The 27,665-nt window shown below is 36.4% G+C and overlaps 1 protein-coding gene across 1 annotated transcript in view; it reads right to left on the bottom strand.

The window, feature by feature from the left end:
* The window catches only part of LOC306862117 (chromosome-associated kinesin KIF4-like), a 121,234-nt gene that overhangs the window by 73,558 nt on the left and 20,011 nt on the right, over nt 1-27,665 (bottom strand). The window contains exons 8-10 of the mRNA XM_079404759.1: nt 9,494-9,613; nt 8,800-8,975; nt 8,597-8,658 (exon numbers count right to left, since the gene is read on the bottom strand). Coding sequence (XP_079260885.1) covers nt 8,597-8,658; nt 8,800-8,975; nt 9,494-9,613 — 358 coding nt within the window. The remainder of the gene's footprint in view (nt 1-8,596; nt 8,659-8,799; nt 8,976-9,493; nt 9,614-27,665) is intronic.

Below are 27,665 nucleotides of genomic sequence, written 5' to 3'. Positions count from 1 at the left end.
AACATCAATAAAGATCACACCACAGAAGTGCGTGCGCGCTCTCTCTATCTCTCTCTCCCTACTGTTAAGTAACTTGTGCATTGTTTTACTTACTCGTTTTTGACATTTCCGACCGAAGTACAAACTTTCCAGTGATATCTGTGAGAAAGGGATATTCACTCGACAAGCTCGCGCATCTGCGCCGCCGCGCGCTGGATCCACTCAGCGTGTTTTGCTTATCAGCTTGCTCACATCAGCTATACAGGCATTAATACTGAATGTTTAACATTATATTCATTGGATGTACATTTTTAGACAACCTTAATCTCTAATAACTACATTCTGCTGTCTGTTTTTCTGTTGTTGGTGTTTCTTTGTCTGAATATGGCACTGATCTCATGCGTGGTATCGGCGTTTAGTATCGGGGCATTTTAACGAGTGCAAGTACGAGTACATGAGCTCAGTATCGACCCGATACCAGTATCGGTATCGGTGCATCCCTAGAAAAAAGAAGCGAGTTTTTATGAAGTTTTATTCGTCCACAGGCATCTTCCCATACTTTTCTCCTCTTATTATCGCTAGGATTGCATTGCTTCTCTTGTTGCCCTTTGACTGAAAATGACAACCAAAACCCACACAATGTGGTATCGTATCAGTATTTTATTTTCTGAGTTGTATTGCGGTAAAGAGCCAAAGACCATAGAAATAAGCGCCAGTAGCTCACCGAGTGCAACCATTTGATGTCATCGACACAGAATGTACTGTGCCCCCCATAGTCCAAAAACGATGTAGATTTTTTTTTTTTTTTAAATAACATACACATTTTCATGGGTTTTCTATTACATATTTAAATAAGGAGACATCATGTAATGTTTATGTTGTTGCTGCTGAAACAGTCTATATTTTTTTTAAATCATGTCAAAACATCAGCATTAGGGCTGTCGAGATTTGTCGATTTTAGTCGACTATTAAAAAAAATCGACTTCATTTTGCTCGCGTAGACTAACTGGCAAAATACCGGCCAAATAATGGCCAAATATTAAAGATTAAGTGGAGATTTGAATTAAATGGTGGTTGGTCAATATTAAACAAGGATTAGATCGCGCAGTAATGTTTAAAAATAATCGTCAGGCGGTTGGCGCCCCCTGCAGGCCTTTGTTGTAATGCATAATCTACATTAGCTCTATTGTTTATAATACATTATGTATTTTAACAGTTTTGTTCAATAAAACCTTATGATTTCTTGATTTCAAATACTTTTTGAACTAATTATTGCATCATTGCTATTATATATATATTTTAAGTCATTTTAAAAGCTATTGTACACTTACATCTATTTTTATTACCACAAAAAAATTTTATTATAATTATAGGGCCCTATGAAATCAGTTTTATTTCCAAATTCAGTTTTTTCCATTTTCATTTTCAGTTTTAACTGTACCAAATTCTGTTTTCCATTATTTTCCCGATTCCATTTTCATGGTTCTGTAAAATTTTAATAATCAGAAGCATCTCCAATTAATTTGTTTTATATTTAAAAAAAAAAAAAGAAAAAAAGAAAATCCAGAACTACTGCACATTTACATTTTTCACCTAAATAAATTCTGGTAAATAATATTTCTGGTAAATACTCCTTTAAAAAATGTTTTTTTAATTATAATTTTATTATTAGACTAGAGCATGTGGATATGTTGTCATTGTTACACTATAATACTGAACTTTGATTTCAGTGATTTGGACTATGAGATGGACACTTGCTTCTTGCACTCTATGTTGCACTTTTGCTTTAAAAAAGGATTTCATAGAAATTTGAATTTAATTTGGTTTAATAAAATATTAAGTAAAATTGTTGATTTTTTTTGTGGGAAATTAATTGATTAATTGATAAATTAGTCGATAGATTAATTGAAAAAAATAGTCGTTAGTGGCAGCCCTAATAAGCATGTTAAATCTTTGCATGCATGTTCATGACCCTAAATGAGAAAGTCACAAAATTTCAAGAGAAACAACATGCTTTAATAGTATTTCAGATAGACAGAAAAAAAATAAATGATAGCTCATTTTTACCATCTTTGGCTAACAAAATTTTCTGTATTGAAATTAGTGGGGAAAAGCTTTTATATAGTCTCATAGGGTAGTAAAAAACTAAAATAAAATATAACCAATAAATGTTATTATTTTGGGTCTGTAGAGTTGCCTTAGAACATAAAAATAGGCGGGTCAAATTGACCCGGGAACAGTACGAACGTAATGTTTTCTGGACATATCAAAACATATCAGCATGCTGAAACTTTGCATGCATAAGTTAACTGATATTTCCGACAACTCAATCAAATCAGGTCAAATTGACCTGGAACAGTGCATGAGGGTTAATTCAATTCAACAAAATGCGATTCGATGCAATGGAAAAAATATGATCGGTTTTATTTCTTTGGTTCAAATAGACAGCAAATCATAAATTAACTTGTGTCTTCTGACTTCTAACTCCTCGAGGCCTGTTTCATAAAACAAGTTTACCAAATAGGCCAGGCTTATTTCAGTTAGTCTGACTCACTGTCAAATTATTTGGTTCCATAAAGCAAATTTAACAAATATCAACCTCAGTCACTGTGGCTATTTATGCTGGAAAGCTAATCTGGTTCAGGGCAGGCAAACTGTCAGGCTAAGCTGAGCTCCCTGACCAATAGGAATGCAATGATATTACCACTGACTCTCTCACATACTATCATAGCCATGCAGCCTTTCTCTCTGGTTTTATAACGGCTGTACCTTTTATAGTTAGAACGGATAGCATTAGAACATTACAATCTAACATTGCTCTTTAAAGCATTAACAATCACTAAATTAAAACTACATTTTAACTGCTATAAGAAACACACATCAACTCATCTGAGCTTAGTAATTAGGACTGTATTACCTTACATTTTATTTACCCGTTACAATAGTCCCTTTACAGTTACTACTATCATAAAATGCTTATTTGACTCACGTAAGCCCACTCCTGACAGAATGGATATATTTGCATGACTTTCTAACATTTACAGATGAAAAATATACTCGTGACATGTCAGTTATGCACTGAGGAAAACAATGTCTCAAATGCATTAAACAGCAGAAATATATTCGCTGTTTGCCATTGGGGATCGATTTGATCCATGATCGACATTAAAGGCTGCTTAAGAATAAGCATGCACAAATTAGTTAGATAGTGTGAACTTACATTGTCGTTTATAACCACTTTAGCCCTGATTGATTTGTTAGGTTATTTCAAGTCAGGTTTTGGACTTTAATACAGAGACCTGAGGAAAAGCAGGGATTAGTCACATTCACGTGCAGCGGTGATGAGAACGCGCTTGAGAAATGGTTTCGAGAGGAGAAATCAATCTACATATAAAATATTGGTCACAGATTATTGGTCACTTTCTAAACAAAAAAAAGGTGTAGCGCATCCACCAGCAATTATATATAAATAAATTGGTTTTTAAATAAAGCTGTAAGCTGTCAGACAGACCGTAAAGCCCCGTTCACACCAAGGACAATAGATAAATATAAAGTAGTGTTGTCAAATGATTAATCGCGATTAAATCGCATCCAAAATAAAAGTTTGTTTACATAGTGTGTATGTGTGTGTACTGTGTATATTTATTATAAATGCACACACACAGTACATACTTAGAAAATATTTGTATTTATATGCATATATTTAATTACATAAATATATTTAATATATAAACATAACATTTTTCTTAAACATTCATGCATGTGTGTTATTTATATATGCGTAATAAATATACACAGTACACACACATGTAAACAAAACCTTTATTTTGGATGCGATTAATCACAATGAATCATTTGACAGCACTACTACAAAGATAATGATATTAGCATCCACACCAGCGAACAATATCATCCGTTTATTCTCAGTGCATGTTCGTCTGCCGCTTTAAATTCTTGAGCTGGTTATAGCTGAATGGATTCTGACTGGGTGTCAATAAGGTTTATATCGTTCATCATCTGTAAAAAAATAATAAATCACTTCTCTCTGCCTTTATCGTTCTAGCTGTGGTGTAGACTCTGCTATTCTTTAATATTGAGAAAGATTTTTAGAACTATATCTTTATCGTTATCATCCTTGGTGCGAATGGGCCTTAACTTTATGTGTTTGCGTGATCATGCACAGCGCTCGTGCTTTCAGAGCTGCGCGCTCATTTAAATCTCACAATCATATTCATGTCGTCGCAGTCTTCCATGTGTAGTTTTTCTGTGTGCTTGTAGGCGTTTTCCCTTTACCCTTTGAGGACCGACTGAAATACTTCCAGTCGTATGCTCTGCCTGCCCCATCAGTTCCCCTGTCAGAAGAATTGCAGCCTCGCTAGTCGCTACCTTCGGTACCATCGGTATTTACACTACTGAAGAAAAGCAAGTACCAGGATTTAAAAATGTTTATATCGAATTGGTACCGGAGTATCGGTTCTCGTGACATTCCTACTTCTATCAATACTTGAAATGCTCCAGATGCTCACTCACTGATAGTATAAGCAGCCCAGACTCATGGTATGTGCGAACGTGACTCTCCCCTCTAAAATGAATGGAGATCTCATGCTGAATGATCTGGACTCGCTGCTTAACTTTTGTGAGCTGCCATAGTGATTGGATACATTGCTTGCACAATGTTGCTTTAGGTTTGTCTCATTCCCTCATTTCAGGGAACCGAGGTTACATCAGTAACCAGAGTAATGTAATCTTTCGCATCTTCTCATGCTCAAACAGCAACATAATGCACTAAAGGAAGATGAAAGTGTAAAATGCACAATAGGTACCCTTTAAATTCAATTGCTATTTTGAAATATAATACTAACATTTAAAATAGACAAATCTATCAGGGGTTCAAGAGTGTAGCGCTGAAACCTATTGTAATTGTTAGAATTACCAAGCCGTTAGTTGTAGAGACTTGAAACTTGGAGGGATGGTAGTATTCACACAGCCTACAACGTCACCAAGGCTCAACCCAATCGGCCTGATGGGGGCACTACAGGGATCAAAAGTACAAAAAAATTGCTCATAACTACTAAACCATCAGTCGCAGGCTCAAGTGTCTTATGCCGCTGGAATCCTTGGCTCACGCTGGACAAAAGCACGCCAGATTCGATCGTGAGCCTGGCGAAATTTTCAGGTATTTTGACTTTTTTGCAAAACCTATTTTTGCAAACTAGTATTGTTTTGCGCCCAATCGGAACCGGAATTTATTATTGTGTAAAATGTATTATTATTCCAAGCATATTTAATAATGTATAATCCTATTTATTTGATCATTTAAATCTCTCGTTTAAAAATAGGAAAATACGCGCTAATATATATATAGTAATATATATCGAATATACCGAATCCACATCTCTGAGTTTGAGAAAAAAAAAATCAATTCAAAATTCAGTGTTTAAACCCTTTTTGAGCATTCCCGAACACCGTAAAGTTGTACTTTGGTATAATTTGCATATTTATTTCTCAAATGCTGGAAAGTATTTAAAAGAACAATACTTCATAACTACTCCACATATATACATATATATATATATATATATATAAATAAGTTTATAATATTGTAATGCATACCTGCTGCTGCCTTAATAAAGACCCATTTCGAATGTTTACGTGCTTTTCTTCTCTTTCTGCTCCCAGTTGCTGCGGTGGAGTAGTTGTGAAGTATTGTTCTTTTAAATACTTTCCAGCATTTGAGAAATAAATATACCAAAGTACAACTTTACGGTGTTCGGGAATGCTCAAAAAGAGTTTAAACACTGAATTTTGAATTGATTTTTTTTTTCTCAAACTCAGAGATGTGGATTCGGACGGCAATTAAATTACCACACGACCTTGGTGTTTGTCAAAAAACAGGCCGGGGAATTTTACAGGGGTGGTGAGAGAAAAACACCGGCATCCTGGATTCGGACAGCATTAAAAATCACCAACTACCCCCTGTAAATGGTGAAAATCACTTGCGTCCCCCTGAGAAACAATTACTGTCCGAATAGGGCTCAAGACAAATCCAAGACCAGGACTAGTCAAGACCGAGTCTTCTAGTATGCCTAGACCTTGATTAGCTGGTTAGCTAAACTCTGCACGACACCGGCCCACTAGGACAGAGTTTCGAGACCACTGCCCTAAAGAATCCATAGTACATAGTAGGGGTGTAACGATACACAAACATGACGGTTCGGTACGTACCTCGGTTTTGACGTCACGGTTCGGTATGTTTTCGGTACAGCAGCAGGAAAAATACTAAACTTTTTTTTTTTTTTAAACAATGTTATACTGAACAAATCGCTCTCTCTTTAAATAAATCCAATTAGAATTAAAATTCTTCAAATGTACCTCATAAAATAAAAAATCTATAAAAATATCTACCTCTGCCCTAAACTATAGGGAGACCTTTTACATTAGGCCTACTATAAGGTTACAATTAACACACCCCACACTTAAATTTAATTACGATTTATTTTTAACAAGAATAATGAACACTCAAATTAAAATATTGTATGCAAACATGTAAACTGCACTCAATGCAGTTTTTAAATTAACTTCTAAATTATACAATTTCTATTTGTTGTTGAAATATAATCACACAGTGGCTTTCATAACTTGTTTCATAAAATATTTATTTAAATATAGCCTACATTAAATAATTAAAACATCATTAACAGGTAAAGTAAAACATGAGTATATTTCGCGAAATGCTCTTGGACTTCATTTCTCAGTTACACCTCTAGTACAAAGTAACAAAAACAATAAACCAAAGGAGCATTTTCAACAGCCCAATTAAAAACTGAACATGGCCACTCATGCAGCGTGACAAACCACAGGTAGCATCAGAGGTCAGCAGCAGGAGTCAGATTTCATTTATCACGTGAGGAGAGTCGAGCTGACTGACAAGATTGAGGTGAGAGAGACCAGATGATGGCAGAAGATTCATTTCGAAACAAAATGCAAAAGCAATTTTAAATGTCTATTGACTTTTGCCATTAATCTAAGGTGATTTTTTTTTTTTTGTATATTCATTTCTTAGGCTATTTATTTGGTTCCACAGGGTTTGCTTATTTTTGCTTTATTTAAACTTTGGGTAATTTATTTATTTTATGTAACATCAAGGTGTATTCTAAGCTTTCTTAATCATTTTGCATATAAACGTTCTGTTTCTTGTTCAGTTTTTTGTTTCCCAGCGTTAGCATTTTGTTCCTCAGTATTTTCAGTTTTTTTATATTTAAACTGTATTTTTATTTGTTTTGTTAATAAAAGTTCTATGTTTAATATAAGTGAGTTTGTTGTTGTATGGTTAAGCAATTGACGTGGAATTGCCGCTAATATGAAAGTGAAAGTCATATGCGCACGGGCATATATTAGCTATTTAAAAGCAAAAGGAAGGTGAGGAGGAGAGAGAAAACTCCAAGGAACTTCGTAAAACCAAACTCTATTATGCCGCTGCTTGCCGATATTGTCTGTGGCCAAAATAAAAATTATTTACGCCTCCGCACAGTATGCACACATATGACCAGCCATGAATAGGCTAAACCAGGCGACCAATGTCAATGCCCGTTCTAGATGGATTAGGGCTGCTCGATTATGACAAATCATAAATCACAATTATTTTGGTCAATACGGTCATAATACTGGGCCATATAACCCAAAAAAAAATTAATGCAAGTCTAAAGTATTCAGTTAACAGATATAGAAATTGAATAATCAAATGTAAAATAAAACTGCATAGTCTAAGTATTAAACTTCCTTTGTTTCTTATTAAAGCTACAAAAAGACTTTTCTCTTTGCCTTTTGTTGTTCGATTAATATTAAGCACACAGTTGAAGCAGGAATATAGCCCGCTGTCACTTTAAGAGCCACACGGATCCAATTTACTGTTACACGAGTATTTTCTGTCTCATCTGTTTACATTCTTTTATTGCATAACCGACGAGGGTTTACGTGAATAATCACTAAGCGCCACATTTTGACATATTTTTGCATCTATCTGACCATTTAGGCACATACGTTCAGCTTAAAGATGATTTTACATGTCCGTGCGCTGCTCAGTCTCTGAGCGCATACACCGATATCCTCCTGAGGAACAGCGCAAGTTCTCTTTCATACTTTTTAAAAACATTAATAAATCTAATCAACTTTAACTCAAGCACGTCCCATTTTGCAAAATTCACATTACATGATTTTACTGATTTGCACGTGAAAATTATTGTATTTTCGCTAGAGGCCGAAATCGAAAGTAAATCGCGCACAGCCCTAAGATGGATGGTGAATTAAACATAACATCACCCATTTATGAACAAGCACGCTCCAACAATGGTTTTGTTTTGAAAGGGAATAAAAAGCATATATAGCTGGACTCTGTCGAGACCAACTAAAACATTTGGCGAGTCCAATGTCCAAATCCGAGACCAGCCCTAGTGCAAATTCCAACAAGTCCAAGACAAAGTCCGAGACCAGACTCGAGTACTACAGCACTAACTGAGATACAAGTTTCACTCAGGTTTCAATGAATTGATGAAACAATATACCCCCCCCCCCCCCCCCCCCAAATAAAAATGAAAAATCTTAAAAGAAAAGGACATACCCTGTCAGCACAGGTGCAACACCTCCACGGGCATGCAGGAGCATCACCTGAAGCTCTTGCACCTGTGTTATTAAAAACATAAAAACACAGATAAGTCACCCAAATATTAACTCAGCATTCTGCTTGATTTTAGATAACCAGTCATTTAACAGTTGTTTGAAATGCACCCAATAGCCCCAAATGACCAAATAGACCAATAGTACCTGCTGTTTAAGTCGCTTCATTTCTACTGCACGTGGGTCAACATTGAGAATGGGCTTATTCTTAATTTTACGGGCACGGTCAGCATAGCGCAACGTATTGATGGTCTCCTCAATGTTGGAGTCTGCTGGACTAACACACGCAATCATCAAGGTGTGGCTGTTTCCTCCGAGAGAGTCTGGGAAGATGGTTTGTAAAGAATTTCATGTCCAAAAATTAATTACTAAAACAAAGAAACACACATACCACCTTATCAGGAAGAAAACCTAAACTAGAAAAAAAGTTTATCAATTTCACCATTGCTGCTAAACTGAAAACAAACAACATTACTACTCCAACCTTCAGCATTTTACACCGCACAAAGCAGCTTTACAAAACAAATATTGCAACAAGATTTAAAAGGGTAAAAACAAACATTGTGTTGGCCTGACAAAGCCTCGTCCAAGATTAAAAGATTAAAATAGATTTTAAAAGATTAAAATAGTTTTAATAATTTGAAGGTCAGCATCAATGTCAGACGTTTTAACATGTTGCTAGCAATTGTTAGCACGTTGTAAAATGATAGTAGCATATTAACACATATGCTAGCAACAGCATGATTTAAATTCTGTAATGGTGCTCACTCACTGCTATATGGTGTATTGAAAATAGGGTGAATTGATAAACAACTGACTTTATGGACTGAATATAGCTTACCCTGTAACAGGCGTGTCAGTTTGGAATCCCTGTATGGCACAAAGGTCCCCTTCTTGCTTTCATCACCAAGTGCACTGATCACATTTCCCAGAGACAGCAGTCCACGGTTAATGCTGATTCCTGTGACACAAATCAAGTCATCAGAATCAGAATCTTTGTCATTATACAAAGTACAACAAAATTGTGTGCAATCCTGTGTCAGTGCAAAAAACAAGATTTACAATTTAAAAATAAACACAAAAAAAAAAGTATTTGTATATATGCATGTGTGTGTGTGTATATATATATATATATATATATATATATATATATATATATATATATATATATATATATATATATATATATATATATATATATATATATATATAGAGCGCATGTCTATCAGAGAGTTTAGATTAAAACAACATGGACTATTCCTCATAAGAGACATTGCATTCAGTGTTCATTTAATATTGCAACAGCCCTGTGATATGTGCTGTTTTTCAGTCTGTTTTGGTTTTTATTGTCCTGTACCGTCGACCTGAGGATAACAGTTCAAACAGATGATGTGCTGGATGGGATGAGTCTTTCAGAATGCTGCAAGCTTTAAGGCAGCGGGTCCTGTACAACTCCTCTAATGAGAGGAGCTCACTGTCAGTCCTGTGTCTTGTTTCCCCCTCCTCTCGTGCCCATATTTGGCCTTCCTGTTCCTGTCCTCGTTTGTCATTAGTTCATTCGTCTCCAGCCCTGTTAATTGCCCTGCACCGGTTTCTGTTCTTCCCTGTTGATTTCCTAGTGTTTATAAGCCCTGTGTTTCCCTGCCCCCGTGTCCGGTATTGTACGTAATTTAGGTTCGTCTCTCCCCAAGCTCCTCGTCTTGATGTTTCCAAATAAAAGGATTATATTGGAATCTCCCCGTCTCCGCGCCCCTTGTTTCCGAGAGGGATCTGAAACTCACAGCCAATAATCTTCTGTGCTGTGTTAACCACCCTCTGAAGCGCTGTCTTTTCCTGGGCAGTGCAACTAGCAAACCACACTGTAATGCAGTACGTCAGCACACTTTCAATCGAACTTCTGTAGAAGGACACCAGCAGTTCTTTATTTAGTGCGTTGTTTTTCAGAACTCTTAAAAAACACTCTTCTTAATCAGCATAGTGGTGTTTGTTTTCCAGGTAAGGTCATCATTCAAGTGCAGGCCCAGAAATTTGAAATTAGAGACCCTCTCCACACAGTCCCCATTAATATATATTGGCTGAGGATCAGATCTGTTTCTCCTGAAGTCCACAATTATTTATTTTGTTTTTATGGTACTTAAAACCAAGTTATCGCTACACCATGATAACAGTTTTTCCACCTCATCCCTGTACGCGGACGTGTCGTCCGCAAACTTCACGATGGAGTTACTTGGGTGTGTGGGGGTGCAGCCATATGTGTATAGAGTATACAATAGGGGACTTAACACACATCCCTGCGGAGAGCCGGTGTTAAAGGGTAACTAAACCGCTGGTCAGAGCCTAACTCCACCCACTGGTAATTAGGGCTGCAACAATTAGTCGACATTATCGACAACGTCGACAGTAAAAAATTGTCGACATTTTTAATCGAGTAGTCGTTTGATCTCATGAGCTAATGTAACAGCCTGCAATACTGCGGTTTGACTAGTGTCAAAGCCACAGCCATATCACCCTGCAGCCCAAGACCGGTTGCCCACTGAAGCTAAGCAGGGTTGAGCCTGGTCAGTACCTGGATGGGAGGCCTCCAGTGAAAACTAGGTTGCTGTTGGAAGAGGTGTTAGTGAGGCCAGCAGGGGGTGCTCACCCTGTGGCCTGTGTGGGTCCTAACGCCCCAGTGTAGTGACGGGGACACTATACTGTCAAAAAGCACCGTCTTTCGGATGAGACGTTAAACCGAGGTCCTGACTCTCTGTGGTCATTAAAAATCCCATGGCACTTCTCGTAAAGAGTAGGGGTGTAACCTCGGTGTCCTGGCCAAATTCCATCTGCTGGCCCTTGTCTATCATGGCCTCCTAACAATCCCCATCCACTTGATTGGCTCAATGACACTCTCTCCTCTCCACCTGTAGCTGGTGTGTGGTGAGCGTACTGGCGCCGTGGTACTGTGGCTGCCGTCGCATCATCCAAGTGGATGCTGCACACTGGAGGTGGTTGAGGAGAGACCCCCCCACATGATTGTAAAGCGCTTTGGGTGTACAGCAATACACAATAAAGCGCTATATAAATGCATCATTCATTCATTCAGTGTGGCGCTGTAGTGTAAGACTGTAGTTCAGCCCTCCTGGATGCAATTCAAGAGAAGACACACACAGCGCTTCCGAACATATAGTGCGCGCTTTCCTCTCAGTAATGAAATAAACAACGAAAAATGACAGCAGTGTGAAAGCAACAGTTAAAAATGCATATGATTACAACGATGTGGATGCTTGTACGAGCTCTGCGGTAAAGTCCGGTCACATCATGTTTATTTATATAGTACTTTATGCAATAGATAGCCTCAATTCAAGCAGCTTAACGGTATTAAACATGAAAAACCAGAGCCAGTGTCGCTTTCAGTTAGAATTACAACTTTATTTTCTGTTATAAAGCTGCTCTCCAGTGTGGAGCTAGCTACTGATAAAATATTTTTATTAGTGGGAAAAAAATAATTTCATTAAAGTGATAGTTTGGTTTACAGAGATCAAAGCTTGATCTAGCTCAGGACCGTTTTAGTTATCATAACCCTATAAGGTATCTGAAGACATTATGTTGTGAATAAGATCCAAAGCGTCTCATCGCTTACCTGTATTTTGTTTTTATTCATATGACTTACAAAAGGAGATGTTAGGCAGAATGAGGTGTCATTCAGTTACTTTTTGATGTATCTAATTAAATGGTGAGAGAGTGTCTCTGTCTGTCATCTATTTGTATAAAGAATTGGTAACACTTTACAATAAGGTATCATTTGTTAACATTAGTTCATGTATTAATTAACATCAATGAACAATGCATTTATTCCATTTATGTATTAATCTTTGTTAATGTTGGTTAATACAAATACAGTCGTTCATTGTTTGTTCATGTTAGTGCACAGTGCATTTACCAATGTTAAAAACACAACTTGTGAATTTTATAAATTCATTAGTAAATGCTGAAATTAACATTAGCTAAGATTAACAAATGCTGTAGAAGTATTGTTCATTCTTAAGCCCGGCTCACACTGTGCGATTTTGGCCACGATTTGTTCGTCTGAGACAAATTTAAAAAATCCTAAAAGATTTCTATAATCCTAGGCTAAAATCGGTTGTCTAGATCGCTGGTTTGACATGTTCACCGACAGCCGATTAATGGCCGTTGCGATATATTTTTTCCTCCGATTAAATTCTGGCAGTGTCAGAAGATTTCAGACACTTTCCTGCAGTGTGACATCTCCTACGACGACCGTCAAACCAAGAACCAGTAGGATCACTGAACTTGATGACGCAATTAGCGCGACAACGTCAAACTTCAACTTCGTTATTTGTAAAAACAATACATGTACAAAATAAAGTTTACTTAAAGTTTATTTATCAAGGGGCAGGATGTTTAAACTCGAATAACAAAATTACCTCAAGTTCGCTCTGTAGAACTGGAAGTCCATAAAGTCCTCTTTTGCCCAGCCATGACTTGCTCCACACACGTCGTCTTTTTCGGGGGTTTTTTTTAACATCAAGGCATGTAATTAATAAAACTAACGCTACACGTTGCTGTTGTTTGCTAGCTACCATAGCAAGAGAACGCGGGTCACGTATTGATGACGTAAAACTCCGGACAAGTCTTCTTGAGTACGTCCGTTTTTGTCGCGTCTTGACTGTCGTACAGTCTGACATTAAGACAACTGAGATCCTACAGTCTGACATGGGGATCATTTTCGTACAGTGTGACAAGCAACAATCGCAAAAGACTATTAAAAATCGCACAGTGTGAGCCCGGCTTTAGTTCATGTTAACTAATGAGCCTTATGTATAACTTAATATTTTAACTAATTGAAAAAGCTGAATAATCAATAAAAGCCTACTGATTAACGAGTGAAATAATCGACGATTAATCGTTCTAATAATCGTTAGATTAATCGATTATCAAAATAATCGTTTATTGCAGCCCTACTGGTAATATTTGAAAAATGCTGGAAAACTGGGTAGAGCCCAGCGGAGACAGAGGGGACGTGGTGAGCTCGTGCAGGGGCGTGGTTAGTAAGTTTTCTATGTTTATTTACTCTTTGATTTGAATGAAAAACAGTATATCTGTGTGGTGCGGCTGACACAGAATAGCATACGCAGTTTGCGTTCAGTGGATATTCTCCAAAATGGTGCTACAGTGACACGGACGAGACTAATTGTTGAATAAAGTTATTTTTATTTTCTTTGCATACATAAAGTATTCTCTTCGCTTCATAAAGTTCAGATTGAACCACTGACAGCAGATGGACTATTCTGATGATGCCTTTCATACTTTTCTGGGCCTTGACAGTGTTATTTACTTGGCAGTCAATGGGGTAGTCACAAGCCTCCCGGTTTTCATCCAAAATATATTAAATTGTGTTCCGAAGACAAACAAAGCCTTTACGGGTTTGGAACAACATGGGGGTAAGTGATTAATGACAAAATTTTCATTTTGGGGTGGAGTAACCCTTTAAATAATAAAGTAAAACAAGAACAATTACACAAATTACAAGCATAGGTTAATACAACAAAGTTACAAATGAAGTCAGTAACAGCAGTATTCAGGTGCAGAAATGTAATGTGTAAACACACAATAATGCTCACTGCATAAGTTAAATACAGATTAATCTTTGTTAAAGCGGTGTTGTTCAATTAGTAGAGAGAAGCAGGTGTTTATAGGCTGCTCTCTTTAAGACCAAATGCACGGACCTAATACTGACATGCATCCGGTTTGTTTCTCAGCTGTTTAGTTCATTTAAGACATAACCCACTGTGTTTACCAGAAAACTTGCCAAAACGGGTATTTTAACATAACTTGTTGTGTATGTATGTGTGTGCCGTTTTCTTTGCACTCAGCCGCTGCCGCACACACCCACAGCGTGTACACGTAGATAAGGAGACTTGATTCAGATGTCGCGTTGGGCCCCAGTGGCTATGCACAGAGAAAACGATTCGATTTCTCTTTCACATGAATGGTCTGAAATTGCTTGAATGTGTAAATTGGCAAGACAAAACGTGCAAATGATAAAGTTTCACTCTATGATGCTTAAACTTAACAGTTAATCTGCGAATCACATGCATCCCTAACTGTGGGGACTGGTCCGTACGAACCGTTGCACCCCTACTGCTGAGGAAAGCAATATCTTTATCATACTAACCCTTTTATCTGTTTTATATGGGGTGATTTCTGACAGCGCTGCTCAGTGCATTTTTTGGCTTAAATGGTGTTGACAATCCTGTTTCAGTCTCTTTTAATATAAAAGTCTTTACTGCTGACTAGGGCTGCACCCTAATAGTCAACTAACCATTAAATCGACAAGAGGCTTAGTCACAGAAAAAAAGAAAAATCCACAGGCGAAGTCACGTAGTCCGTGACGGACAGATCGTTAACGACTGGTCTATGTAGTAATACAGTACATCAGGCAGGACATACAAACACTTGCCTATCATTCGTCAACCTCAAATATGGCTTATCATCTGAAATATGTAAGTATTAGCAAATTTACATGGGCGCTCAATCTAATGTTAACCTAGAAAAATGTGTGCTGTTTAAGTGTCTCTGCGAAGTGTGGAAGCTGAACAGTAGCACGCTCAATACAGAGACACCGGTGCAGTCACTTTCTCTTAAAATACTCCCTCATTGTCTAGTTTCAAATGAACCAATTACAATAGAAAACAAATATTCTCAGATTATGTAATCTGTGTGAAACATGCATACAGGCGCATCCACTACTGCGGAGATTAGGGTTGTAATGGTATGAGATTTTCACGGTATGATAGTCTCACGTTGAATCATGGTATATATTAAACAATAAATTATTATCAGTAACTATAACCAGGTTTCCATCAAAGTATTTTTTTCCAAAAAAATATTTAGCGCTTTTAAAACTTCAAATGTCGCAAAAATTTGTTTGGAAACACTTTGTCGAGAAAAGTGGCTTTAACGCAAATAAAAGTGGTGTCACATGACAGAATTAGCCTATAGGCAGCGTCCGTGTTCATGGTGTTGCTCACGTTAAAGCACCGTTTCCCTGTAGTTTAAAAGTTCCCTTTTCACGTAGGCCTAGTATTTTCATCGGGTCAGGCGTAGAAAAATCTGATTGGTTGATAACTTTTGACGTTTAATCCAGGTGTGAAAATAATTAATATTTAACGCAAGAGCATGGAGAGATGTGCGAGTGCACAGGACAAAGTTTGAGTGCGCACACACACACTTGAGCAAGAGGAGAGACGCGTTTTAAAGAGACACGTCCGGTTTTGTGCGAGAGCAAAGGAAATCCGTGTGTGAACGGGGATATTCCTGCTCGAGCATTATATTAATCTACTTTCGCGCTACAAAAATGCACTCTCGACATTTGGCAGTAAAATAACGCCATATTATCCATCCATCAAATTGCGCGCTTTGTGACATCCTCGTTATACTGTAAATTTCATGTTCATGACTGCACCGGGATTCCCTCTGCATCAAGGAAATCGTATGGCCTTAAATTATAACTTGTGTAGGATATCAGAGACTGAATGAGACAATTTTAAGATGCATCAGAACATTGAAACCTGAGGAGCTGGAATGCAGAGAGGCCTTAAGGAACATGACGTCATAAATCTAGTTTGAAGCAAGCAATCCCAACTAGCAAGCCTCTTTCACCAAACAACTTGCAACACTGAGGAAAAAGAAACACTGTCAGTGAGAAACACTGAGACTGTCAAATTTGTTGCAAATAATCAAGACTGATTGTCAAAGAGATGGCCATCACGTGTTCCACGATTGTATTCACAAGCTTCCTTAGACTGACTTCTCCCCCACATAGAAGACAGTCCAAACCAACATTCCTTTGTCTAAAGAACATGCCTTCGTTCTCCTTAGAACTGCACAAAGACTTTCTTCTCCACATGCACATAAAATCATCCTAAAAGGACATTTTTATGTTGTACCCACATATCATGTTTTAATCAAATAATATGCATTTCTTTTTAATCATTATTGAATAGCTGAGGGATTCCAATTCATGTTTAGTATCTATGAGTTTGAAAATGCATGCTTTAAATGTTTCTTCCAATCAATTCTGTCAAATGCATCATAGTCTTATGGAAATCAAAAGGTTTACTTTGCAAGAGCCTGTAAAGTTCAGACCTCTGAATGAACATATTTATTAGAGGGGTGGAGAAACAAAGCAATACCCCAAGCAAGGACAGTATCTAATTGGTCAAGACATCCAGATGGGACGGTCTAGAAGCCGAGTTTAAAAACTCAGGACATCGTAAAATTCACTCTCTTGGTACCCTTTTGCTCTTTTACGCTCTTTCACGCTCTCTGGCTGCGCTCTCTCACTGCTCTTCTGGCCCACGTGCCATAATGAGAAGAAAACAACTTAGTCTCGTCACATCCTTTTAATTTTATTCTTTTACTTTAGTTTCTTTTCTTTCCGTGGAGTTTCGTGTGTTAATGTAAGTTTGATACAAAGTCCAGCTTCGACTGCACTCGCTTTAAACTTCCAGCAGACCCAACTCCACATGTTCAGCCAACGCCCAACGCTTCAAAGACTACTGAACTTCCAGCCAATCAGACACTTCGGGGAACCCCCTGTCTGCAACGACGACACAAAGGAAACCCCGTAACACAGGCAAGCAAGCAACGCCTCCAAGTTCTGAATTGGTGACTTTAATGTAAATTTTAGCCTCATTGAGAAACTCAAAGCGAGGGTTAAATAAGTGATTGATGGTTGTTCAGGTCTATGCAATTGAACATATTGCTGTAAACTTGGGATTTCACATTTCCATTCTCTTAAACTCATCCTTTCCTCACTTTCTCTCTTTCTGCAACGTGTTAATGTGTGAATGCTTGTGTTCATGTGTTAGATTAGTTTATGTCTTAGGTTTATATAAATAAAATCTTATTTACATTGAAAAGAGAAGTATCTTGTGTTTTCTGCTCACAAGTTAATGTCTTAATCTGTCGATTTCGTTACTGTGCTATTTAATAGTGTTTTCACTATATTTGGGATTTTAATATCCAGTGCAGAGTTTGTCATACAATTGTTCAGTGAATCGCCGCAATACCGATTCTGTTCAAATCCCTATAAAATCATAAATGATTCCCTTTGAGCTAAATTAAACTATTTCTTTAAATTACGTATTAATATTATAAATGTATAACCCCTACACTTGTTATAAATGCTACACACCTTTATCTGCACAGAGGGATGGTGCCCGCGAATATGAGTGAACATGCTGGATGTATTGCCTGCTTTTGCTGCCACTTTGTGTCCACATTTTTTGCAAATTGGATCCATCCTCAAGGACAACCCTGCATTCATTTTTTTATATATCCAAAGTACTTCCATACTGTAGATGTGAACTTTTTTTCAGCGGGATGGAGATTAGATATATGTACACGAGAGATGGTGGTAAACGCGTATCGCAGTCTGGATGCTTACAATTAACTCCTTAGCGGAAAAATTGGGATCATTATTTTGTACAATGATGACATCAGTCTTATGTTCAGTTAAACTGAAGCAAGACAAACAGTGTTACTTACAATCTTATCATGGGTTGTGCCAAGATGTCCGGGGAGGTTTTTGGTGGACATTTCACTTGCATTTCTGGGTCAGTCTGTATATCTACGCATTGACTTTTATTTGTACAGCGCTTTTTACAATACATATCGTTTCACTGCAGCTTTACAGAACATGCATGTTTATTACAACGCTAAATGAATGCTAGTAAGCTAATCATTTCATGCCATTATTACGGATTTCATTCGTTTTATAATGTGTACTTAGTTTGCTCAAGTTTGTTGCTGTGGAACAGTGCTAGAAAGCATTTGAATGCTCGATCTGGGCCATCATGTGGTCACAAACAAGATGAATGCAATTCAATGCTGGCTACCATGTTTTTGTTTATTTGAAAGATAAAAGTATAGCCTACATGCAGATTAATAAATGAACACACTAAACAGTATATATGTGGGTATGTATGTTTTTATGCACATTTACTGTAGACATAAAGGTAAAAAGTGTGGCCACTATAAATGTTTTTGAAATTAGTCTCCAATGCTCATCAAGCCTGCATTTAACTGATCAAAATTATAGACAAAAACAGTAATATTTGAAATATTACAACTTAAAATAATGGTTTTCCATTTTAATATGCTTTAAAATAATTAATTTCTGTGATCAAATCTGAATTTTCAACAATTACCCCAGTCTTCAGTGTCACATGATCCTTCAGAAATCATTCTAATATGCTGATTTATAATCAGTGATGGAAAAAGTCGTGCTGCTTAATATTTATTTATAAACTGAGATAATTTGAGTATTCTTTGAATAAAAGAACAGCATTTATTTATAACAAATGTTTTGTAACAACATGCACTACTGTTCAAAAGGTTGGGATCAGCATTAATTTTTTTTTAAGAATGCAGGGCTCCAGACAAAAAAAAAAAAAAAAAAAATCGAGTAAATCGAGTTTGGCTCCTATAAAAGAAAAACTTAGGCGCCAAATTATTTTTTTAGGTGCCACAGAATAAAAGTGGTTTATTTTATTATTATCATTTTATTTTTCCCCCCTATTTTAACATTTCAATCATTTTGTCATGTGTTTATGTCTTATCTTTTCTAGGCTTTATCAGCATTTTAATCCATCTTGTAGATGATCAGGTCGACCGGGGGACTAAGGTTCACTTAAAGTGTGAATTAAATGTCTTTTACAACTTGAAATATACAGTCACAAAGAATTGTTCGTTACACAGAATCTGTACCAATATCATGGACCATAAGCATCACTTGGCAACTGAGTGCAGTGCATCCTATGAATGTTGTCACGTCTTTCACACATTCAGTCTGTTTTTCTTCATTAGTAAAATGCAATTTTATAGGAGGAGTTGAATCATGTACAACAGAACAAGTAAAAATATTTATATGCAACAGCGCATGAATATAGCAAAACGCTCCTCTTTATAGTTATTTTTCTAGCTGACTGATGAGTTTATGGACACTGAGTGGTTATTCTGAGGTAAATGTATTACAATGCAATGTTTACAAGCTTTATACATTTCCTCAGTTTGAAACAATGAGCTTTTACATAAAACATTTCAGTAAGTTGTACTATAGGCTTTCTTATTGCCTACCTTTTGATCATGTTCATTTCATACTATAGTAGTAAATCGAAATATATAATGGGTTCACTTGCTGCTTTAACTGAGGTGCTAAAGAGATCGCGCCTGAGCATTAAGTGCGATACTCTCCGCTCGCGCGATCCGGACGCATACACGGACCATGTGGACGCGGGGTACTGGTGTTTATATTACCGACAGTGTGCGCTTGTGGTCCGCATTAAAGAGCACCCAAACCGCATCATTTGAATTTCGTAGCATTTTAAAGCTGATACTTTGTTTATTAAAAAGACAGCACAAAGCTTTTTGCGATTACTGGATGGCAAGTGCGCTTCAAATAACAGGAAGTCCATGCATTAACAGAACACAGCATATAGACTAAGATCTCGATAAGAAGATCGACCGGACAAGTGTAAATGCATCTGGTTGTTGAAACCACATATGGTAATTTTACTCCTCCCATAATATTAAAATAATAGACGTGTGAGAGCGTTTTATAGGCTATATGGCATGTTATAGTCAGATATGACAGCGCAATGCAACAAGCATCACCGCGGATGAGTAGCGGAGTATTTCTTCAGCAAGCGACGCGCAAACTGAATGAACCTGAAAGTAAGTCGCAGACGCTCAACACACAATCTTCTTCATTAAAAGTAGCGAGACTAGCCTATCTTTCCAGTGCTGATGCCGCGCGCTCTTGATATTGAAATTAGCTGATAATTAATAAAATTATCCATTGCTTTCATTGACGTGAACTCCGTTATATTTGCATATGAAGCGGGAATTGAAGAACGGATTTATATCCGTTTTGCAAAGACACATTTATGTGGCCAAGTGTAAATGGGGAAACGTTTTAACAAATCATATAGATATCCGATCAGAGAAAATGCATGAAGTGACCAGGTGTAAACAGGCCCTTTCAGGTCTCTCTCACTGCGTTCAGCAGACTGTGGACTGTTTGAAACTCTTTTCCAGTAAAACTTTGATGCGCATCGTCTTATGTAAGTTTAATACGTGAACATAACAAAAGATGTGAGCGCAAAACAATCGGGAAAAAAGTCCTTTCATGCAAATTATATATAGTCGCCAGTGGCGACCTCAGCAAAAACTTCACTCTCAAATTAATATTTTTGGTCGCAAATGCGACCATTTTAGTCGCAGTTTGGAGCCCTGGAATGAGTACATTTATTCAGCAATTTTTAAAATTGATTTTAAAAAGTGATAGTAAAAACATACTGTTAGGAAAGATTTCTATAATTTTGAAAATCCCTGTCAGGATTCAATCAATCCTGTATAAAGTTTCACAGGTTCTCGAAAAAAAATATTAAGCAGCACAATTGTTTCCAACACTGGCAATAACCAAATATCAAATCATTAGAATGATCTCTGAAGGATCATGTGACACTTAAGACTGGAGTAATTGTTGAAAATTACTCTGAATTTGTGCTCTCCATCCAAGTGTACACACAGTAGTGAACATACACCCGGAGCAGTGGGCAGCCAATGCAGAGCAGTTGGGGGTTTGGTGCCTTACTCAAGGGTCTCACCTCAGTCGTGATATTGAGGGTGGAGAGAGTGTTGGTTATTCCACCTACAATCCCTGCCGGACCAGAAACTCGAACCCACGGCCTTCGGGTTACAAGTCCAACTCCATTAGGCCACGACTGCCCCAAGTGCATATAGTGTATGTATTTGTGATTAAGCAATAGCATGTGTGCATTTATACAAAATGTTTTTAGACTACTGTTTCTGTTTTTTATACAAATAGGCCTAATTATATTTTTACCATGGTATTGAGGTGCTATATATGTGTGGTTTTAAATGTTTATCATGATTTAAATGTATGCTACTATGGGAGATTATATGCTTAAAATAAATAAATGTAACCACATAAACCTGAGGTTAGTTCAATTTTTACAGAGGTTACGGATTTTAAAAAGGAACAAATTTACCTCTGCATCCTAACTCAAGCTACTATCAAATGTGCTTTTCTAAGAGACAAAAAAAAAAGGGATATTATTATTATTAATATTATCAGGAAACCCAAACCGGTTTCTTGATTTGAAAAAATATCAACTCATTAGAAAACGCAGAAACTAAGAAATTATTTTTTCTATTGAAATATTTATTGTGTTACGGAAAATTAGCAAATGGAGCAAAATTCTGGCTTTAAACTTGAAAGAAATAAAGATTTGACCTTTATCGTGATAATTATCGATATCGACTGATATAATTATCGATATCGATATACCCAGCCCTACTCAGATAGCTAGCCAGCCAGCCAGATATAGATATATATATATATAAATCTGAAAGCTCTCCGATTTCATCAAAAACAACTTCATTTGTGTTTCAAAGATGAACGAAGGTCTTAGAGGTTTGGAACAGTATGAGGTTGAGTAATTAAATGACATAATTTTCATTTAAACGAACCCTTCTGTGGACTGATTTAAAGAGGATACCCACTAAAATGTCAATGTAACAATACTTTATATACAAAAAACTTGTCAGACATATTTAGAACAATCATTAGGTGATATTACATGACCTGTGTTTAAAGATCACAGTGCAGCCTCCAAACACTAATCAATTGAAATTTTAAACCTTCACCAGTCTCTGCCACTCTCCTTCAAATTATTAGGTTTTACCCATTTGTCAGCAAGAATTTAACATTTTAAATTAACACAATTTAGTGTGAACATCAGCTTTTTCTGTCATATAATTTAATATGTACAGGTTAGAATAAGTATGTTGATTTATTTTCACAAATATTAGAATAATATAAATATTTTATGCTGAATGACAATGGAAAACTACTAAACCCATATTTTGACATTTATTTTTGCTAAAATTATTCGAAACAAAACAGACACCATCTCAAGTGATTATGATAACAGATGCATGAGCCCCTTGAACTAAGCACCTCTTCACTCTCAAGAAGAAAGGGTTTGTAAATGCAGAAGAATGTGTGAATTGCCCCGTCTCTCTCATCTTTTCGTTCTTAAAAGAGCAACTGAATGACAGCCACTTGCCCTTCACGCTCAAAGTGTATGACACTATGATGCTTTCATTCTCAGGTTAAGAACCACCTGGTTGGGAAAAGTGAACTAGTAAGTGAATTAGCACAGTGAGACTAAACCACCTCACCCCTACTCTGCCAGCATGGGCTTAGTATTAGTCCTAAAAAAAAAAAAAAAAATCTTGTAACTCCGTAGACAACTTGAGTGCTCTCTGCATTTTACTACTTGGCCATTTCCCAAACTATATTGCCAAAGTATGAAATCGAGTGAAACATGCTGATATATTATTTATCTTTAGATACAGGCAATTTTTCAGTACATCTAAATGTTGAACAAAACGAGGATGTAATTGTTACTCTATAATATAAATGATATATATTATGATAGAGAAGTAAAGATGTTTACACTGCTGCATTGATGCATGTTACAGTAAGAATGTTTAGACCAATGTTTACTGTAAAATAGGGTTTGCAAATATCTGCTTAGATGTACATATTTATAATGTGCTCAAATTTAGTTTTTAAAGTATAATAAAATAGAGTGGTGGAACTATGATGTCACTTTGTAGGCAAAAACCCGGAAGCGAGTTAGCATTTTAGCACTTCCGGTTCCATCGTCCCAGAGTCAATGGGTTTTTTTTTTTTATGTGATTTTGGTTAAATCCCTTAAATAAGGTCTGTCGTTCACACAGGCTCAAGATACTTTCACATTTTATTCTACAACATAAAACACACCAGTTACACCCCACTCGTGATTTTTAAAAGACGGCTGCTAACAAGATGCTAAATGGGACTACAGGCACTGTCGGAGACATTAAACGTCATCACGCTGAACAGTTTATCAATTTACAGTATTTTCCAGTTGTAGTATAATTTGTAATTCAATTAATTGTAGAATAACCAATGAACAGTTTCCCGCATTTTACATTGTTGTTTGACAATGTTTTTTTGCTTTGCCCCAAAATGTGACATGTCTTCGGAGGGAAGATGCTCCTTTTATCGCTTACTGATACAGAGACTCTGGGTTCGTACCATAAGGTAAACTCATATTACGATTATTACATGTAATGATGATTTAATAATGCATAGTGCTTAAAGCCATGTTAAAATGAAATGTGACCACACGAAGCTGTTAGAAAGCAGATTGAGGATTTCCTAGAAGGATAAAATAAAATTTTGTAAAACCACCCTAACAAAATGAGAGCTGAAATGTGGTACCTTGTTCACTAAAGTAAGTTTAATCTTACCATATCCTAAAACTCGCTCACTCTGCTGTTAATAGATTAAATGCACTAGAATTTTATTGAATACGTGGGGATGTGTTTTTAATTAAAATATTCATATTAATAAAGGATTTATTTACTTTTAATGCACCTGATTTCGCAACGTACAGAAATACGTGCTTTAAATGTCCTTTAAGATTATTTCATTTATTGACTATACTATTTATTACTACTGTCTCATTTTTAGCTCTAGTTTTGTATTTATTCCAGTTTATATGAAAGTATTCATGTAGCGTGGATTAAAATTCATATACAGAGTAAATACTTTTCACTGAACATGTTAAAAATAAGTTTGACAAAGTTATCGGGAGAGCGGTGGTCGCTACGTTGAAGGCGAGCGACCGTGGTGCAGTAGTTTGTTTACAGCCCAAGTTTAGCTTTTCAGTTCTGCCGCTTATATTCTTCACAAAATATAACTGACGAATTCTGAAGCCTATCTTGATGGACAAAACGTGCAAGTTTCATGAACTATGATTGAACTGAGAGCTTATTGTTTGTGATAATCCAAAAGCTTATGGAAAAATCCTATTGGCTTTTTGTCGAGGGAACCAATAGTCATGCTAACAGCCGATCCGCCAACAAAGTGACATCATAGTTCCCCCATTCTACTGTATGAACAGATAAATCAAAAGCATTTTTTGTTATTAGTGGGCAGTATTAGTGATTGCTAATGTTAATAATATAGTTGCTCCTGATATCAGCATGCTCACAGTTGTATTAGAGCTGGGCAGTATGACAATATATAGTGACAATGGTATCAAGTGTCTATCCTTAGAAATATAGTTTATATTGTAGTATGTAAATAAATCCAAATGACTACTGAAAGCGGACACTTGTTTGCATGCATGAATGAGAAAATAAGAGTAGTAGTGCTTGATTTAAACCCTCTGAGGTCAGTGAATGGTGCTGTCGTGTCCAGTTAAAAAAATTTTCCTAATAACTTCTAGGGCTGGACCAGAATATTCGATTATTCGAATATTCGTTCGGTGGGTTGGTATTCGATTTTCAATTTTGACATTCGTATAGTGTTATCAAAAATATCGATACTGAAATATCTGAACGGTACCAATATTAATTTCCCGAAGTATCGATACACCGATACTAGCCGAGCTGTCACTTTCACTTCTCTCCAAAGGCGCGTGGACAAGCACTACACGCGACCGCACTCGTCTCCTTCGCTCTGGTTAAATAGCAAAAGTGAAGTGATTAGAAAGATGACTGCTCTGGTTGTTAAAGAACACAGCAGGAGCGCTATCTGTAGGGATCTATGATCTCCGCGATGCAGAGAACGCGCACGGAATCCAGTCATAAAAACGGAATTTACAGTTTAACGCGGAATGTCACGGAATTTGTCAAAGTTTGGATGAATTAATCAAAAGTAGGTCATTACACTTAAATCAAATCGCGATATGGACTAGTATCTGTAAATATTAAGCTGCAAAAGTGGACTTAAATATGAATCCTGCATGTTCTGCGCGTCTCTGTGTGAATGTGCTGCACGTGTGGTTGTGTTTACTAATGTGGCGCTCCAGAACTGATCTGAAAGGCACTTTACGAGCATTTTACCATTTAATTTGAGTAAAACTAGCGTCATATCATACACACACAGAACTTTAAAAGTATTCACGGCAACCCGTCAAAATAAAAGTTCGGTTTAACTTAGCCTATTAAAGACCGTGTGCCAGAAATAGGCTATATTACTATTATTTAGTAGAATGTACATAATACTACTACTGTTAATTTTTAAAAAAGAAATAAAATCACAAAATATTTTAATTTTAATAGTAAATCAATCCCCTTCATTTGCCAAAAATGTAAATGTTCAATTTTCATTAATTCAAATATAAATTAATTAAAATTGTTTTATGCCTTCATCTGATATCCAGTAAAATTTAAATACACAACACAGAATTTCTGAGGGGGAAAACACATTTGATAAGGCTACTGTAAGAATAAATAAAAATTGTTTGTATGCATTCAAATAATAGACATGCTAAAACACAGAATTTGGTAACAATAAAACATAAGGTGAGAAAAATAAAACATTTCATACGGCCCCAAACGTGTCATTTTTGTTACACTTTTAATAATTAAATGTTAAATTGTATAATTTTCATGATTTTAATAATTTAGACATGCTTTTAGATTAAAAGCATTTAATTTGACCATTAAAAAAAAAAAAAAAAAAAAAAAAAAAAAACTGAATCCAGAAAAATTAAAATGGAAAAAATTGAATGTAGAAAAAAATCAAACGGATTTCATAGGGCCCTATATCTGGAAATATTTTGGTTATGAAGCAAATGAGAATATCAACAAATAGAACTTTGGATTTGAATTAGTACATGTATTAGTAAACGTTAGTTTCAATTAACATTTAACTAAGATTAATAAAAGATTAATAAATAAATCAACAAATGCAGTACTTCAAGACATTTTTTTGTTCATGTAAAATATACCGCATGTTCTCGACTTGTTACATTTATCTTTAAATTAAAAAAATTACCCTCTTAATATTGTGGCAGTTTTTTTCTCCGTGGTATCGAATATCGATATTTTTCAAGGTATCGTATCGAAGTTAGAAATTCCAGTATCGTGACAACACTACATTCGTATATTATTTTTTTTCCCCGAACCCCTGGAATCTCCTGCAAAATGGTTCTTATTCTTGCTTGTATATGAATCGCCCATGAGTGAACGTCATGAATGTCATGATTCAGTTCATCTGGAAGAGAAGACAAAAATGCCAAATACCTCAGCTATGTAGGAGCACTTTAAATTGAGTGAGGACAAGACACAGGCAAAATATGCGATTTGAAACTGGCCTACCACAGTAGTATATCAAGTTTGAAAAAATCTAACTTCTGGAGTTCTGTAAGTAGTATGCCTATAGTATATTGTTGGTGTAAAAAAACAAGCTACTTTTATCCGCCATGTTAATCAGTAATTTTACACATGACAAAAACGTGCACTTAATTTGCTTGGAAAATACTTGCGAATACGGCAGTCATAATAAATTTTATTTACACTGTTCGTTAATTAAAATGTGTTGCTGTTATTGAAAGTATGCTACAGTGTTCTTTATTACAGTTCGTTGAACATTTATTTTTCGTTCTTTTAAGTAGCCTACCCTTTACAGTGTCAGTAATTACTGTGCTCCTAATTTCTGATTTGGGAGTGATTTGTTTGTTAGAAAAATGTTAGGCTGCCTTATTAAAAGTATTGCTCTTAACAGACCTGTGTGTTTTGTATCACTAGTGCAGTGTCTGTTCTCGGAGCATATAAGCCCTGTGCGCCTCTTCCGGCTCACGCTGTTCTGTACATTATTAAAAGTTTATTCATTCTGAATGTGTTGCGTGTCCATATTGCACCGAAATGCGACACTGCACTCCTTTGGTAAACCTTAGTGGCCGTAGCTGTGTATACCTTCAAGGCCCGACCTGACAAAAGGAGCATTATAGTCTAAGATAGAGGCCTGAAAAACAAAACGGGACTCGGGTCTATGTAAACCACTACCTGGATTATGAAGTATCTTGTTTAGGGATGGGCATTTCAGGCAAAAATAATATTTCAAGATCGCATGGTAT

Source organism: Barbus barbus, assembly GCF_936440315.1.
Source record: "Barbus barbus genome assembly, chromosome: 43".
NCBI lineage: Eukaryota > Metazoa > Chordata > Actinopteri > Cypriniformes > Cyprinidae > Barbus > Barbus barbus.
Note: the sequence above shows the minus strand (reverse complement) of the source record. Positions and strands in the feature narration are given on the sequence as shown.